This window comes from Alligator mississippiensis, chromosome 3 (assembly GCF_030867095.1).
Source record: "Alligator mississippiensis isolate rAllMis1 chromosome 3, rAllMis1, whole genome shotgun sequence".
Classification (NCBI taxonomy): domain Eukaryota; kingdom Metazoa; phylum Chordata; order Crocodylia; family Alligatoridae; genus Alligator; species Alligator mississippiensis.
In genome coordinates, this window is record NC_081826.1 from 251,341,059 (window position 1) to 251,357,174 (window position 16,116).

The window sequence follows — 16,116 nt, forward strand, 5'->3', positions numbered from 1 at the left end:
GGCTGCAAAAGCTCCTAAGGATGCTGCTATTTTGACACAAGAAGAATGGAAAATATTCACCAAAAATAAGGCTGATGCAGATATTTCTGAAAGAATCACAGTGATTTCAGAATTATCACTTACTTCAATTTGGGAAACTTGTATTGTTATTTGCTCAGAAAAATAATCCAACTACAAAAAGCCAAACCCAACGATTTTAATTGGATCCGTTTAAGGTGTCTAAAGGGTGCATGTAACCGCCTATGCCTGTCCAGTGCTCCCCGCTTAGGCTTTTTTGGTTGCCCTAGGTCAACCGCAGGCTTGTGGGCCAACAATTTGTCCCGGCACCAGTTACCTGACCCACTGAAGCTTTTCGTCTGCCACATCTTTGATGGAAACCTCTCTTGGGGACTCATGTTACACCCAGTTCAGTGGTGTCCAGCTATGGTCTCTTGGTAGAGTTAGGATTTGGGGGCTCCTCCTCCCCTACACTCCACCTAGCACCAACCTGTTGTTGCATTGATGTTGCTCAGACCTGGCGTTGATGTTGGTCACTGTCCTCGCTCTTTCTCCTTGGTCTTATCATTTTTCTTCTTGACCTTCTCCCCAGGAGGGCTCTCATGTCACCCCTCTTGATGTCTGGGGGAACTCCTTTGAGTCAGCAGGTAGAAGTAGCTCTGCACATGGGGGTTGCCCCCACCGATTGTCCTCTGCCTTTTCCACATTCACCCCACAGCCTGCCCTAGGCTGCTGGGGACTACCTTCTGGTCCTGGTGTTGGACCAGAGCACAGGGCTTTTATCTGTGTGTTGCTGCCCCAGGCACTGAATCAGCACCAGCACGCACTTACAAAATGTGTCCACACCAGTGCCGGCTTTTCTTCTTTGGCCTGCCCCTAGGCCCCAGCTGGCTGTGGCACAGGACGCTGTTGGGCTACAGGTAAGTTTCGCTGTGTGGCGCACCTACTGCTGCTGTCCCGTTCCTGGGTCCCTGGCAGCTGTGGGCACTGGTACTGCCAGCAGTGCAGCGATTTGGCTGCTGCCACCATGTCCCTGCAGCTCAGCATCCAGTGGGGCTGCTGGTATTTTCGGTGGCATGGGGTTTTTGCCATTGCCACAGGATCCCTGTGGCTTGGTGTTTCCCTTGCCCCTGCCACAGAGTGTAATATAATTACTGTAAGATTATAGTGCATCTTTAAAATGTATACATGCTCCAAAACACAGGGAAGAACAAGTTCAGTCCCTAGCTATTTATGCAATATAATCTTATTTATGAAAATTTAAAAAACAATCCCAAATTTGAAAAGTATGACTTTATTCAGAAACATTTGAAACAAGACACAGCACATGAGTGAGCCTTCCTTTGCTTATCTGCCTTATGTTCAAAGTTCTAATCCTACCCATAACAACAGGTTATGAATGTGTCTGTATACCATTCTTGACCTGTCACTAACTGTCACAAGCAGTCAATGTCATACATCCATCCCAGTAACATTACTGTACCTCTCACTTCTGTTCAGGAGTACTTAAGATAATAACAAATTAAGTATTTAAAAATTTAAGATACAAGACAGACAAAATGGAACTACCTATGTTGATCTAATGTATTGTAAGTGATCTGCAGAATATTTAATATCCAGACCACTAGCCTTCAACTGCTTAAATGGAGCAAGCAGCATTTTCTCCCTATCTTGTTGGCTGCCTTTTACAATTAATGAATGACTACTTTTAACACCCAGTTTGATCTCTCAGAGTAATAGTCAGAGACAGCTCACTATTAGCAAAAGGTAAGTTATTAGCTCCACTTTGATCTTCATTATCAGCCATCCTCACACACGATTTACCCCTCTCCGTGGGAGAGAACTGTACCTGCCTTCAAGAGAAAAAACAAGAATTATATTCTAAAGGCATAAGTGCATACACTAAAGTTGTTTTAAGATTAAACTTAAAGAATTAGATGTGTGACATCCAAAGTTTAACAAATACAGATATTAAAATAAGTGTTAAGATGCAGGCAGCAAAATATTTTTGCATCATAGTGAAATCATTTCAGACCAAAACACAAGTAGGAAAGAAAAGAAAACAACCAAACAGAAAACTAAAGGTTTAGAAGCTACTGGTTAATCCTGTCTTGTAAACCAAATATTATACATTCATGTTCCTATTCTACATACATAGAGAAAAAATTGCTTGTTTACATGAGTGTAAAAGCTTGTTTTTTAAACACATTTCGATCAACATGCCCTTTGTTTCCAAAAACAGTTGTCCTTCTTGATCACACAGTACTATACTGAACTCTGATTTCCCAGAGTGACAGAAGTTACTTTTAGTGACAGCAGCCACTAATCCTTTGTTTCTGGCTTGTGCAGCAAAACACTTTCACAGCCTAATATAACTGGCACCAAGCAAACTAATGACGAGCACTGGCCTACATGGTGACAAAAGCAGACAGAAATAGGCTTAGAGGCCGTAGAACCCAACCATTAGGTGCCCAAATGCAATCTGTAATTCCAAAGGTGGTGGCTTAGTTTGGTGACTGTTATGCTCATGAGCTGCAAGATTCGATTTTAGCACAAATTTGTCATACTCACAATCTGTCAAAATAGCAAGAGACATTCAATTATTTAGGGTCTGGGTGTCTATCCAAGGCAGCTTCCATTCGGCTCTGTTTTAAACCCTAGGGACACAAGATAAGAAAAGTCTGTTAAAAGCTCATGTTCTAATAAATACTGAAGCTGTATTCATTGGTGCAAAAAGTTTGGGCCAAATCTTCTAATATCTTAGCTATAGAGAGCAGCTTTTTTGCCTTTTGAGTATAAACAAGATTCTGTTGTAAAAAGAGAATTCAGGATGCAGCCCCAAACTAACTCCATACTTCAATATATGTTTAATACTTCTGGTATTGATGGTGAATTAAGGAAACATCTGAAGCCCAGATTCAGTCCACCTCTGAATATTGTAACAGATTACTGAATAAAACGGTCATGTATTAGCATATTTGAAGGGTCAAGTCCTTACTTTTTTCTTCTAGTGCAAGAAGGGTACTCTGTATGCCTTCATCGACCACTGGCATGGGCTCTCAATACATTACAACTGCCACATATCAGAAAAGATCTAGATCAGTGAATGTAGGTAGATTAAGGCTATTTCCAGACCTTAAACTTACTGTGCCAAGCAGCACTATCTTCAAAATATGCTGCCCAGTGTAGCTTCTGCCTTGGTACCAGGCAGATATGCCTGCTTTGCATCCAGTCCTGGTAGTAACGTACTCTTGGAGTGTTTGAGAGCAGTACTGCTAGACTCAGCAATTTTACAGTCTAAATAAGACCCAGATCTGTTCTCCAATACTTATACCCCCCAGTGCTGGGGAATAGGAAGACTGTGTTAGAAAATCAAATGTTGAACAAGCCCGGGCTTACTCCATCCACACAGGCAGAGCTAAGTGGACTGATTTATTCTGCTACTAAGAAGACAAACACTAAAGCACTACAAAATACCTCTAAAAGCAGGTTGTCAAACATTAGAGTAAAAGTTCCAAAAGGACCCTCCTCTCTCCACTTTTCTTTAGCAAGATAAGCAGAACAAAGCTAGACGATATATGAAACATCTCTAACACAAGACATGTTACATACCAGATAGTAGCCGGTGTGATAACCGCTCATATACCAAGCTATTAACATGCTTCCCAAAGCTTCATCATCTTCAGGGGAATCAGGACCCATAGGTGGTGGTGGAGGAATCAGCTAGAAGATTAACAAAAGAAAATGTGAACTGACTTGACTTGGTGCGTACCGGAGAAGGGAAGGAGAACAATTACTGTGAATTTCTGACAAATAATTAACAGCTGAAGTGCATTCTGATATATTTATATGAGACTGAAGTAAGGTCTGGTGTTGTCATAAGACACTACTTTCAGAAGAATTAATACTGTTTTCCCACATGTAGCTATTAAGATCAGTATGTCCATCAGGAGGTATTTTAAGGGAAATATTTGTTTAATTCCTCATGACCCTGAATACCAATTTGTAAACCATGATGCTGAAGGGGAATTAAAAACTATGCTTGGCTTATCTGGAACTTTGATATTGGACACATGAGCACCTTAATAAGAATTTATTTCTACTTAAAAAGTCCATTTGCATTAGTCCAGGTGCCTAGGACAAAAAATAAGGGAGTATACATATGAAAAGCTGAAGCTCCTGTATTTTACTGCCATCACTTACTGGTGGTCCAGGTGGGAATGGTGGAGGCCAGCCTGATGAAAAAGGCAGGGTTCCACTGGTTTTTGATCCAGGCTATATTGAAACAACAGAACAGAAAATAAAATTTGGAACGAAAGAAGAAGCAGATTGTAGGTCTTAAAATTAAGATTTTTTTAAAAGTCACAACATTAACTTAAGAAGCATAACAAGTTATAACAAGTTAGCAAATCCACGATAGACGAGTATGCAGCAATTGACCTTCCTGATAACTTTCCCTGACTCAAGAGGCACTAAGCTGAGCAAAAAAAACATAGAACAGGGTCTATAAACAAAGCTGTTCAAGGTCAGCAATCTGAAATAAGATTAATTGTAATATTTTTAAAAAGAATTTCAGTTTAGGCACTTGAAGTATTTAAACTTTTATTATATTTAATATTCACATATACAGAAATCTGATCACATTTGGTCTAAGATGAATGATGGTAAAATTCACCTGTACATTTAAATACTAAATATGTACTTCACCACATACTTCTCTCTCTCATCTCTATTCCCCTAGTTCAAAATTAAGCAATGGGCTCTTAGATTCTTTTGTCTAAAGAAATAACATAACATTTAGGAATCTTCCACATAAGTTGCAATATTCAGAAAATAAAAAAGCCTACTGTTTCTGCTTACACTATCATATTATATAGAATCTATATCAGTAACTGTTTCCCAAACATTTTATACCAACAGACCACTGGCAGCCCTTAAAATTTCTTGCACACCACCACATCCCCTTATCATGTTTAACTCATAACAGAGGGTGCTCAGGGGATGCAGAGATGAGTTGCAAGATCACTTGCATGATCTTACAGACCACAGTTTCCAACCACTGATCCACATAAATGCTTGGGGTCAAGTCATGGACCCAATGAAGTCAACAATAACATTCTAGTGGACTTACATAGCATTTAAATTTTACCTCTGTTTACCACAGGTGCAAGAGTTATCTTGCAAATTACACAATTCTGGCATTTATACTATTAAATCACCCACTGGGGAGGAGACAATCTAAAACAAAAATTGTAAATTAAATTGATCTTTATGGTAAAACAATCCCAGAGTAACAGAATGAAAGGAAAACAATAGGGGTGCACCAGTACATTGGTTGGCTATCAGCACTGATAAGAGGAGAAATGGTATTATCAGCTATTGGCTTTTTTTTTTTTAAATCATTGTAGCCGATAATTACAGCGGTGTACCCAGAACACCCCGGCGAGCGTAGTTCGGTTCCTGCATCCTGCTGCCAGTCTGAGCCCGCAGCAGACTACAGGTCTCAGCAAGCAGTGGAAGGTGGCACTGGGAGTGGTCACAGGATGCCATGCTCAGCAACAATGGCACTGTTACTGGCTGCTACTGCCATGGTAACACTGTGCAAGCAGCAGGGGTCTGAGCACCGAGGCTGCCACAGAGATGGGCTGCGTGCAGGTGGGGTAAGGTGCCGTGCAAAGGACAGTCTGCTCTGCTGGGTATCAGGCGCCTTTGCAAAAGCTGCTTCTTCTTGGCAGCCACGGGAGCTCAGCGGCACAGGCCGGGGTGACATGGAAGCAGTGGCATACTCTGGGGCTCCAAACGCGCATAGCGCCACTATCCGTACAAGGATCTGCCCCAGCTGCCCAGGATGGCAGGACAAGCTGCACAAGAAGTGGGGTTGTGGGTAGGAGCTGTGGGTAAGTGGGCAACACGTGTGGGATAGGCAATATGATTGGTTAATCATCAGATACTGGTATTGTCCAAGAAAATCTTTATCGGTGCACCCCTAGACAACACGACATTTATTTTTTCACCACCCGTTTGGGACCACAAAGTTCTCAGAACTGTAAGGAACCTACTCAAGTTCAACAATGCTAGGCCCAAACTCCAAGGAAAGTAAAAGCGCTTAAAAGTATTTCTTAACATTTTGTGAAAGGCTGGAATTTAGTATCCCAAGGAAAGCAGCAAACCGGACCCTGCTCTCTTAGAACTGCAAAATACATCAAGCCTAGAAGATACTGTTGCAGATACCTATTTACAGTTAGAACTATATGCTTACCCTTCCCAGGCTTGAAGCTGCTGGTGGCAGAGGGAAGTGGGAGTTCCAGGGAGAGGCTTTTGGCTTTGTGCAGTTGTGCTTGTTTCTGGGTGACTGGGAAGACTTTTCACTTTCATCTGTTGAATACAGAGTCTCACTTTCATTCTAGAAGAAAAACATTGTATTTTTTGAGAAGTCTGGCAACCAGTACCAACTTACAGCTACTACAAGTCCACAGCAAATATCAAACCAAATTCCAGTATGAAACCCTATCCTTAAAAAAAACAAAAAAACTTTTGTCCCATCATCATCTTTCAACTTCGTTTCTGCTCCCTCTTCTTCTTTGGTCTCTTTTCCTTACACCAATCAAGATATATTAACTCCTTCCCCCCAATTTGGCTGTCTTGCATCTCTCTGAAGTTCATCTTCTTTTCTACCTCATTAGAGCTAAGCTTCTTGCCTTTACATCCAAGGCACTTCACAGTGGTTCCTTTTTATGTATTTGCTCATTCTTTACAGCATTATCCCTTTTCCCTCATTAGTTTTAATATCAGGTTCTCCCATTCTTTCAGCTTCTTCCATACCGTCTCCTAAGACAACATAGACAATCTAAAATTCAGAAAATGACTTCAGGACATTTTAGTGCCACAGCTTCCTAAGCATGGATGTACGCATACACAAATTACTTCCTGATCAGACACAAAGTTCTCCACATTAACTAGAAAGCGTAGCATAAGCAAACCATTATGCTGCCTAGTGTTCTCTGGAGGAAGGGCCTAAAGCCTGCAAGCTATGGAGGCAAAGCAACAGCTTTATAAAAACTGTTAGTCTACTACTTCACTATCAAAGTTGCTTTATCTCCAGCAAAAAGGCATGTGTAAACTGCATAATGCATCACCATACACATACCTTGAGCTAACTGTGCATGCACTGGCTCTGGATCCAGAAGCAGCACAGCTATGTTAATGTTAAACCTTGTACTAGGAAAGCCTAGCATAGTTATTTCTATCAGCAACCTAGGCACAGTACAAAACTAACAACTGTACTCCTGATTTCAGGGCTTCTGCATGCAAAGCTGGCTTAAAGTTCCCCTGCACTGTGCTACATAGACATATTCCATATTAGTGAAAAATTGGCAGAAGCAAGATTTGGCTTCAGTTCTGGATCTAAGTGCCGGTTCCTCTCTAAAGTAGAGAACCAAGCAAGAATCACAGAAGTATGTCCTGCCCCAATGCAAGCATACACAATACTATTGCCTTCAGATTCAAGCTCACTTAAAACAACAATGATTTTTAGTTCCCACATACCCTGCTGAGCTCTACAACAGTAGTCAAAAAACGCAACAGAAATTAAGAGTTTTGCTCACTTTTAGTGGAATATTAAATAATTCATTTTTGTCCTCACCTCTGTAGCGTTCAGCTCCTCACTAACTCTTTCAGCATCATTTGGAGGAAGCAGATCAGATAGATTTTGCTCTTCCTTGTTTCCATATCCAGTGTAAACAACAACACACGTCCCTCTTTTCTGATTAATTGATGCAATAGTTGCTAGGTACACGTTTCCATCCTCAGACCAAACTGCACTACAGTTGTCACCAACTTTCCACTGCAAGAGAAGTAAGAGACAACTAAAAACCTTATACTGTGACCTCTGGAAAGAGTATTTTCTCAAAATTTAATTTTACTCTGGTCTTCAAGTTTTTAACAAATATCCAGATCATCACATATTCATCTAAGATCTTTCTGAACAGACACTGCAATATATTCCTCTCCCCAGTAAGGTTCTTTCATAGCCATTAGATGCATTTCTCTAGTGGGCCTGTAGAGCAGACCTTTATAAATATCACATTTAAAAACTCACTGAGGACCACAGTTTAAGCCTTACCTTCAGGTGAGAACCCCTCCCCCCCAGAAAATTTAAATATGAGCATAAAAGTGTGCAATATAAAGCAGAATTATAAGGTGTGTGGTTAAGATGACCTGTTTCAGTGGTGCCATATTGCCTTTTTTTCTACTTCTGTTCTTTTTATTATTTTTTCTCTTTGTTCCAGAGCATTGTTCTGGTTTGTCTGAAGGTTCTGAGCACTCGCCATTCTTGAGGGCATTCTACAAGTAAAACACACACACACACAATCAATGAATTCCCCACCTTAAAGCTCATTTATTTCACACAGTTCTCCTGCCCAACTCCCATTGTACAGCTAGGGATGTGAAAGGTTAAACGATCAATCATTTAACCAATAAGCTCAGTGATACCCGGCAAGGTTAGAGCAGGATGGGGTGCAGTCTGACAGGGAAGGGAAGCCAAGCAGTGCCCCAGCAGGAACTAGAAGGCAGCAGGGCAGGCAGAAGGGAAGAGGAAGAAAGAGGGGCAAGGGGGGACTAGCATCCATAGCCTATGAGGTTAAAGAGGAAAACAGCGAGCAGCCTAATGACACATGGGTTGTGTTGTCTGGCTGGGCTTGCTGCTCCCTCCTCCTAACCCATCAAAAGGCCCCAGGAGCAGAACCCAGCAGCAGCTGTGTCCAAGCTGCCTGCTGTGTTATCATTTAACTGATATAATTAGAGAATATTAATGGTAAGTCTATAATTATAAAGTAATTATAATTAGAGGATATTAAGTATAATTAGAGGAAATTCAAGATATTTTTAAATGATACTTATATGCCTAAGTACAGCTAAATAAGCTGTACTTATTTAGCAGTGCAGAGTCTGAATTTTTCTGAACATGTAGTCTTACCTTTGTAGGTGCCACAAAGGTAAGACTACATGTTTAAGCATTTTTTTTTTTGATGTTACAAGATATTGTAAAACAGTCCCATCAATTTGCATAGATGTACGTTTTTAATAGTGCTGGGTGTTTCCCCCCCCAACAAGCAATCAGTTTAGAAAAAAAAAATTGAATGTTTTCAAAATGAACAGTTTTAACTTTTCATTTCAAAATAGCACCTGTTTTGCAGGAATGGAAGGGGAAGAAGTTTGGTTTGAGTTAACCCAACCCCAAAGGATTGCCCCCAAACGTATCATTTCAAATCTACCCAAGGAACCAGCCTTAAAGATACAGGTTTCAGTCACAATTTGGCAGTGCCGTTCTTCTGAAGTGCTCTGTAAGTTTCTGCTGTTGAATGCTCTGAACTATGTACAGAAGGGAGACAGCAGCATCCCCTTCAACTCCCCCTTTCCTAAAACATCTGTGCACATGTACACATGTGCACAAGGAAAGGCCAGGCCTGTGCTATACAGGCCGAGCCCCTTCTGGAGCTACTTGCCCTATTTGCAGCTAGGAGGAGGGTTTCAAGTCACCTCAGGCAGGGCGCAGACAGCCCTCATCCCGCACCCTTCCCCCAGGGCTGGTTAGAGCCGCAGCAGCCACGGAGGGAAGCCCCGGCAGGACTGGGCCGCACAGGGCCGGCCGGGAAAGGGGCCGGATCTGGGAAGCCCTCCCTGGCTCCGGGTGCCCTCGGCGTTACCTTGAAGGAGGCCACGGCCTTGTCATACGCTTTGATCAGCGCCGTGTCGTCCCAGACGTCCGAGTCGTCGCTCTGGGGAGGAAGCAGAGGATGGGATGGCCCGGGCCGCGCACACGCCGCCGCCGCCACCGACCCTCCACCCACCCTGCCGGGCATGTCAGGCCAGACCAGGCCCGTGTGGGCCGACAGCGGCGCAGCGCCCGGCCCCGCACCTCGCACCTGCCCCGCGCCGCGGCGGAAGAGCAGGGCCCCCGCCCCGCCACCAGCCTCGCCACGGGCAGCCATGAACCGAGCCCGCCGCGCGCCGCCTCCTCCCGGCTCCGCCACAGCCCGGGCGAACGCGGACGCGCACACGCCGCAGCTGCGGCTAAGCACCGCGTCCTCCCGGCAGCCGGGGGGCGTTGTCGCAGTGCCCGACGGGAACCATCCGCCGCTTCCTGCTTCCCAAACAGGAAGGGCCGGGGCACGGCAGAACCGTGACACCATCGGATGGGGGGCGGGGCAGCGCCCGGCCCAACCCCGGGTAAGCAGGGCGCGGCCGCTGTCCGCGGGGCTCCTGCGCCGGGGAAATGGCCTCTTTGTCCCGCTCCGTCTTAGCGGCCCCTGTCCAGGGGCGTTATCATACGTGGGTGGGAGCTGGGAAGCAATCTATCTTGCAGAGCCAGAACGATATAAACCGGCTCCAAGCGATTTTCTGGAGAGGTAGAGGCTGGACCCTGACAAGTAGAGGGAAGACTGACGAACAGCAGCACCATTTTAGATGGTTAATGGGACAAGCACCAGTTGATAAGTGACCTGTCTCTAGGAGTGGATGGAGTCAGCACCTGCTTTCCTTTCTGAAGCAAGCAGGGCACAGCTACCCTTCTTCCTTTCCTTGTTTGTTTTGTTTTCAAATGCATTGCTCGAAGCCCACTGGCTGCTCTCAAAAGCAAAGCTGTGCACACAGCAGTTGCAGCACTAGTCTTCAAGTTGTCCAGCAGGGGCAGTTATTTTGGTTTCTCTACATGGCAGCACAGGCTTCAAAAGCTGCCCGCTTGCCTCTATCTATGATAAAATTTAACTGGCTTAAATAATAATCTAGCACAACAGGTCCACAAAGATGTGCAATGTTAATCAATGCAAGTTGCTGGACTGTTGAGCTTCTGAAAGTTAAGCATACATTTGGCTACCTTCTCATTCAAGAGAAGTTTAGAAAAAGGCTTTCTATTTTATTACTGATCACTAACACTTGTCTTTCCCTGAGAGTTTATGGGAAAACTCTTCACAGCTAAACAATAAAGGCAGCAGACTATGGTTGGAGAAGGCAGAGTAATGTTTTAGCCAGGAAAAAGTCTGAACACTGAAAAAGTGAAATTTACATGCAGATATCATATGATCTTTTTACTGTATGAAAGGAGTCAAAACACATTATATTTCTGTAAAGCAACTTGTAGTGGATCCCTTCTCTCGATTCTTTATGATGATTTAAGACCATCTAGTAACTCATTTCATTCATATGAAGACAATATTTCGTGCAACATCATTTTATTGTAAAAATAATTTAAGATGAGATTTACAGTTTAGACCTTTACAGTTCAGTTTAAATGCACCATGCAAAGGTACTGGTTTTAAAGTTGTTCCACTTCAGAATGCAGGGAAGTTTTACTTCAAGAATCATGTTGAGGATGACATGGTCTAACTGCAGATTCAATACTTCATATAGTTACACAAACTATTTAGTGAAGCCAACATCGTTAACAATGAAAGCTGCAGTTAAGCTATTGCTACCAACTATCTCTCATAAGCATGCAAAGAAGTAAAGTTTTGGAAGAGATATCCCAGATAACTCAGCCTATATGAACCAGAAAATTAACTGCAAACTTAACAAATCTGCAAGTATAAGATAAACGTAACCATTTAATGGCTGGCCACTATTACAAACATCTGATCTTTTAGGCCCCATAACTTCACTGATGCACTGTAGATTGAAGTCCCCTCTGTATCATTCATTTGTCTCCGCTCTGGAGAGACTTCCTCTCATTAGCCGCTTTCTGCTTTTGTTGCATGATTTCAGAGTCTCTGTAAACAAATGAAGAAAAAAGTAGGAAAAAACCCCCAACCAAACAACCCCTCCCCACCACCTGCTACAATACAATCCTTGCTGATTTTATTTCTGCCTTGTTTTCTACAAGTTCCCCACCGCCCCAAGGAGAGGAAGAGCAGGATAAAGTATAGCTGTTTGGGCAAAAAGGCTCAGTGCAACAGATGAACAGGTTTGTCAGTATTGTGACCTTTAAAACCCTTGCTAAGTCTATTGTTCAGATCTGTTGTACAAATCTGACAAACTCTTCCTCCATAAACAGATATACTACCTTTTATATATCCTAGACTTTTCTTGCTGAAGTATCTTCAGTAGGGGTGCACTGATCAAGAGATTTTGGGGGCCGATACTGAAAGCCAATTTTTAAGGAAGCATATCAGCAGATACCAATCTGTCTGATACCAGCCAAGCAGTATGAAGAGCTGCATCCAGCTGGTAAGTCTGTTGTGGTGGAAGGGGAGGCGGAAGGGAAGAGGCACAGGGATGGGGGGCAGATCAAGGCCCCCACCATGAGGGAGGAGTGGGGCAGGATGGAGCTGCAGCTCATCTGGGGTTGCAGGGAGGGGCTCCCACCACTGCATGTTCCCAAGGAGGGCGTGCCACCAGATCTGCGTGGGGTGGGGTGGGGTGGGGCAGGGCAGACCACCACTGTGGGCTAACGCTGCTGCAGACTCTTCGGGGGGGGGGGAGGGGGATGATGATGACAACTGGGCTGGACTGGGCTGCTCTTGGGGCAGGCAGCATCACTGGGAGAAGGCTGCAGGGAGTGTGGGGTGCAGCCACCCCAAAATTTGTCATAGCTCCCTCTGACCCTCCCGCCCACACCACTGCCGCCCACCCCAAACGCAGCCTGGCTCAGCCCAGCCCCCACCAGGAAGAGCCCGGTGCCACCCCCGCCTACCTGCACACATTTGGGGGCGCACACTCCCCCTGCCATGCCCTGCTGGATGAGCAGCAGGAGCCACCCTGCCCTCCCCAACTGGGCAGCACTTGCCCCAGACCCTCCCTCACTACAAAGGGCCTTGATCTGCCCCTCCATGCCCCTTTCCCCCTTCTCCTTCCACAACCAACTTACCAGCTGCATGCAGCTTTCCAAGCTGCCAGGATGTGCTCCTCACCGCCTATGTGCTGTACTGTGGCTGCGCACATGCATGGGCCATTTATCAGCCATACCAGGCCTATTTCCAATATAGACAGTTTTCTTTACAATCGGTGCCGATCTGATATCGGACTGATGTATCGGTGCACCTCGTATCTTCAGAATAGGACATGCCTGCACAAGTTACAGCTCACTCAAATGTTCAGCCCTTTAAAGTATTTAAAGTTTCAAGTTCACCAATTTTTATCCAGAAGACTCAAAAAGCCATTTGATAGCTATTCCAAAAAAATCTAAATGAAATCAGGGTATCTAGTTATACAAATGGACTGCAAATCAAGAAAATAAGCTTTACTTCAGACACTTTAAAATTATCTTTCATCTTTCAAAAACAGATGAGATATATATCTTATATGACTGGTTCTGAAGCCAACCATTAGATCCTAATTTATGCAGTTGATTTCTTCACATCTCAGCTTGGCTGTGTTTGTACACTTGATATTTATTATAAATGTAGTACAAAGACTTTTTTAAAGATCAGACACATTTTACCATTCAAAAATGCAATTATGGTTCTGAGTCAAGTTGACCAAGACTATTTACCTTTTAATTTGTTGCCTAGATTTTACTTGTTGGTACTGATGGCATCTATACCAACATGTAGACAGGTTATTTTTTATAACCCAAGCTTGAAATACCAACTCTTCCTGCTTATTGACCAGCCACAGGATACTGAACTTACCTTTGTTTTCTCTGTGAAGCACTCAGGCTATCCTCTTTTCTTTTCCCTTTAAGGGTCTCCTGGGCTTTCTTCATATTTTTCTGGCGAGCAAGTTCACGCTGGTTTCCACCTATAAGAGTCCAAAGTTTACATATGTATAATAGTTCTCCTGTTTTATGTTCACTTTGTAGAAGCAATATGAAGGGTTGCTTCTGTAATTTACACTTTATAGGGAGGCCAGGGAAGGAACATTACTATAACGTAAGCAGGAAGACCTAAAGAAGCTTGACACAGCTGTCAATCTAGTCCTCAAGACAAGTATAAATTTGGTATCCCACATCTTATCACAGGCAACTAATCTGCCTCTTTCCAAGTTCCTATAATACAGTACCTCCTAGTTTCAAGCAGGTACAACTGTAGGAAGAGGTTCATATGTCACTTGTTTGGGGTGGGTTGTTTTTTTTTTTAACCAGACTCATGTGCACTCTCCATATGAAGGCAATTTAAAAAAAAAAAAAAAAAAAGCTTTTACAGAAACTCGACAGCTGCTTGATAGTGGCAAAATCTTGCTAACCCTGCTCCAACCAACAGCTAAGTGGTTTCTGCTGAAGGGTTTTAGAAATTCTTGATTTGACAAAATACTGACTTAAGGATTTAATGGAGATTACTAGACTAAACAAGTTTAAGGGTCTATTTCAGGAGACTAGAATCCCATCCTTAAAAATGGGCATTCAGCCCATGTACACCACAAAGAAAATGAATCTGCAAGGACCATACTGTGCAGGGAGTTGGGATGCCAGAGCAATTAGTTCTGCCTAAACACAGCTTTTGGGTACGTGCAGCACCACTTTATCAGAGATGCATCATTTGGGATTTGGCGGCTGGAATGTTAAGCGTCTCAGCACAGCCCTGCTTTGTCCCACATGCACATGGAGTGCACCCACAAAGGTTTCTAGCGCCTTCTGCCTGCCCCTAGACAAACAAGTTCTGCCCACTCCTGTCTGCCACATGCCTGCAAGCCCAGTAATTAGACATAGTAAACACCATAGTATTGCTCTCAAGCTCCTTCCTTCTGGATGAGCATCTACAGCAATCCATCTACCCCACTTGCATGCTAGGTTAAGGTAGGCACAAAGCATCACATGAAAGAGCAGCATTTGGATTTGCAGCAATTCTGTCCAAGCAGGTGATACCACACTAGCACTACAGTTCCCTAGGACACCAGTTCCCAAACTGTGGTACACAAGAAAAAGTGGGGGGAGGAGTATGTGGGAGAAGTTGTGTAATGGCATGTTTAATTTTAATTGTGGTAACTGGCATTTAAGGGGTTAAAATATAAAGTGCATGTTGGGAGCGGTCTCTGGACAACTAGTAAGTCTGGAAGGGGGTACACAATAAGAAAAGGTTTGGGAATCTCTGCCCTAGAGGAACTGATGAATAGTGCAGAAACAGGGACAGCTTCAATGCACATCCTCCCCAAGGGAAAAAAAGCTATATATCAAGTGCTTTCTTGCTCTCCAAGCATTTGTTATTTTTTACTTTGGATTTTTCTTCAGGTCTTCCTTGTTTTAAGCCATAGCCTCAGAGAAACAGTGCTGGATGGGACCTGCTGGGGTCATTTAGTCCCCTGGAGGCAGGATCATCCCCATCTAAACCAGCCTATACAAATAACCAAGTCATCAAGCACCAGATTAGGAGCCGAGCTGGAATGCTGCCTGCAGAGAATGCCCTGGGGCCTGGCACCTGGCTTGCAACAAGCCCAGCAAGGAGCTCACTGCAGCTCTACCAGGCCACCTCACAGGAGAGCCCGGAGCAGCCCTTGGGCTGAGCCCCAGGACACGGCTGGGCGAGGCCTGGGCAGCCTCCCCCCGTCAGTGCCGGGCCCCGGAGTGAAGCACCTCCCCGCCGGGGCTGCGCGCGCTCGTCACCCGGGCGGCCCCTCCGGCCTGTGCAGACGCGCACAACTGCCCCGCCGGGCACCACGCGCCCCGCCGCGTCCGCTCCGGGCGGGGGCCGGCAGAGGCCTGCACACGCCGGGCGCAGCCGAACGATGGCGTCGCTCTCCGCGGCGAGGAGCTGGAGCGGGGCCCGCCGGGGCTGAAGCCGCGACGCCAGCAAGGAGGAGGAGGGGGAAGGAGAGGGCGGGGGACGCGGATGTTTCCGGCCCCAGGGAGGCAGCACCGGGGCCCAGGTACCGCGCCCGGGAAAACAACTCGCAGCGGCAGAGACCCTGGGCCAGACGCAACCCCTGGCCCCGCGGGTTACGGCCGGGCCCGGCCCTGGAGTCCGGCGGCTGCAGCTCCCCGCACTCACGGGTCATGGCGAGACAATAGCCCAGCCGGGACGCTGCCAACCGCCTCCACCACCGCTGCCAGAACCTTCTACCTCCCCTCCCCCCGTTCACAGCTCTTATAGCAGGCACCGCCCTTGACGTCACAGGGGCGGGCCGCCATCGAGCCCCTCCCACCGCGACTTCTAGGGAAGCAGGGGCGTTCGATGTGTGTGCGTATGCTCA

At 45.1% G+C, this 16,116-nt stretch overlaps 2 protein-coding genes across 2 annotated transcripts; both read right to left on the reverse strand.

Annotated features, from left to right (window-relative positions):
* Positions 1–1,275: 1,275 nt before the first annotated feature.
* LOC102567123 (survival motor neuron protein) lies at positions 1,276–10,205 on the reverse strand. The gene is made up of 9 exons (XM_006261551.4): positions 9,924–10,205; positions 9,705–9,776; positions 8,215–8,340; positions 7,640–7,840; positions 6,257–6,400; positions 4,201–4,272; positions 3,610–3,720; positions 2,569–2,654; positions 1,276–1,850 (listed from the first exon to the last, which is right to left on the reverse strand). The coding sequence occupies exons 1-8, from the start codon at positions 10,188–10,190 to the stop codon at positions 2,598–2,600; spliced, it is 1,050 nt and encodes a 349-aa protein (XP_006261613.4). The 5' UTR covers positions 10,191–10,205; the 3' UTR covers positions 1,276–1,850; positions 2,569–2,597.
* Positions 10,206–11,211: 1,006 nt separating this feature from the next.
* On the reverse strand, positions 11,212–15,991 carry SERF1B (small EDRK-rich factor 1B). The gene is made up of 3 exons (XM_006261548.4): positions 15,915–15,991; positions 13,623–13,731; positions 11,212–11,762 (listed from the first exon to the last, which is right to left on the reverse strand). Exons 1-3 carry the CDS (start codon positions 15,919–15,921, stop codon positions 11,690–11,692), a joined length of 189 nt encoding a protein of 62 aa, XP_006261610.1. The 5' UTR covers positions 15,922–15,991; the 3' UTR covers positions 11,212–11,689.
* Between the last annotated feature and the right edge of the window lie 125 nt (positions 15,992–16,116).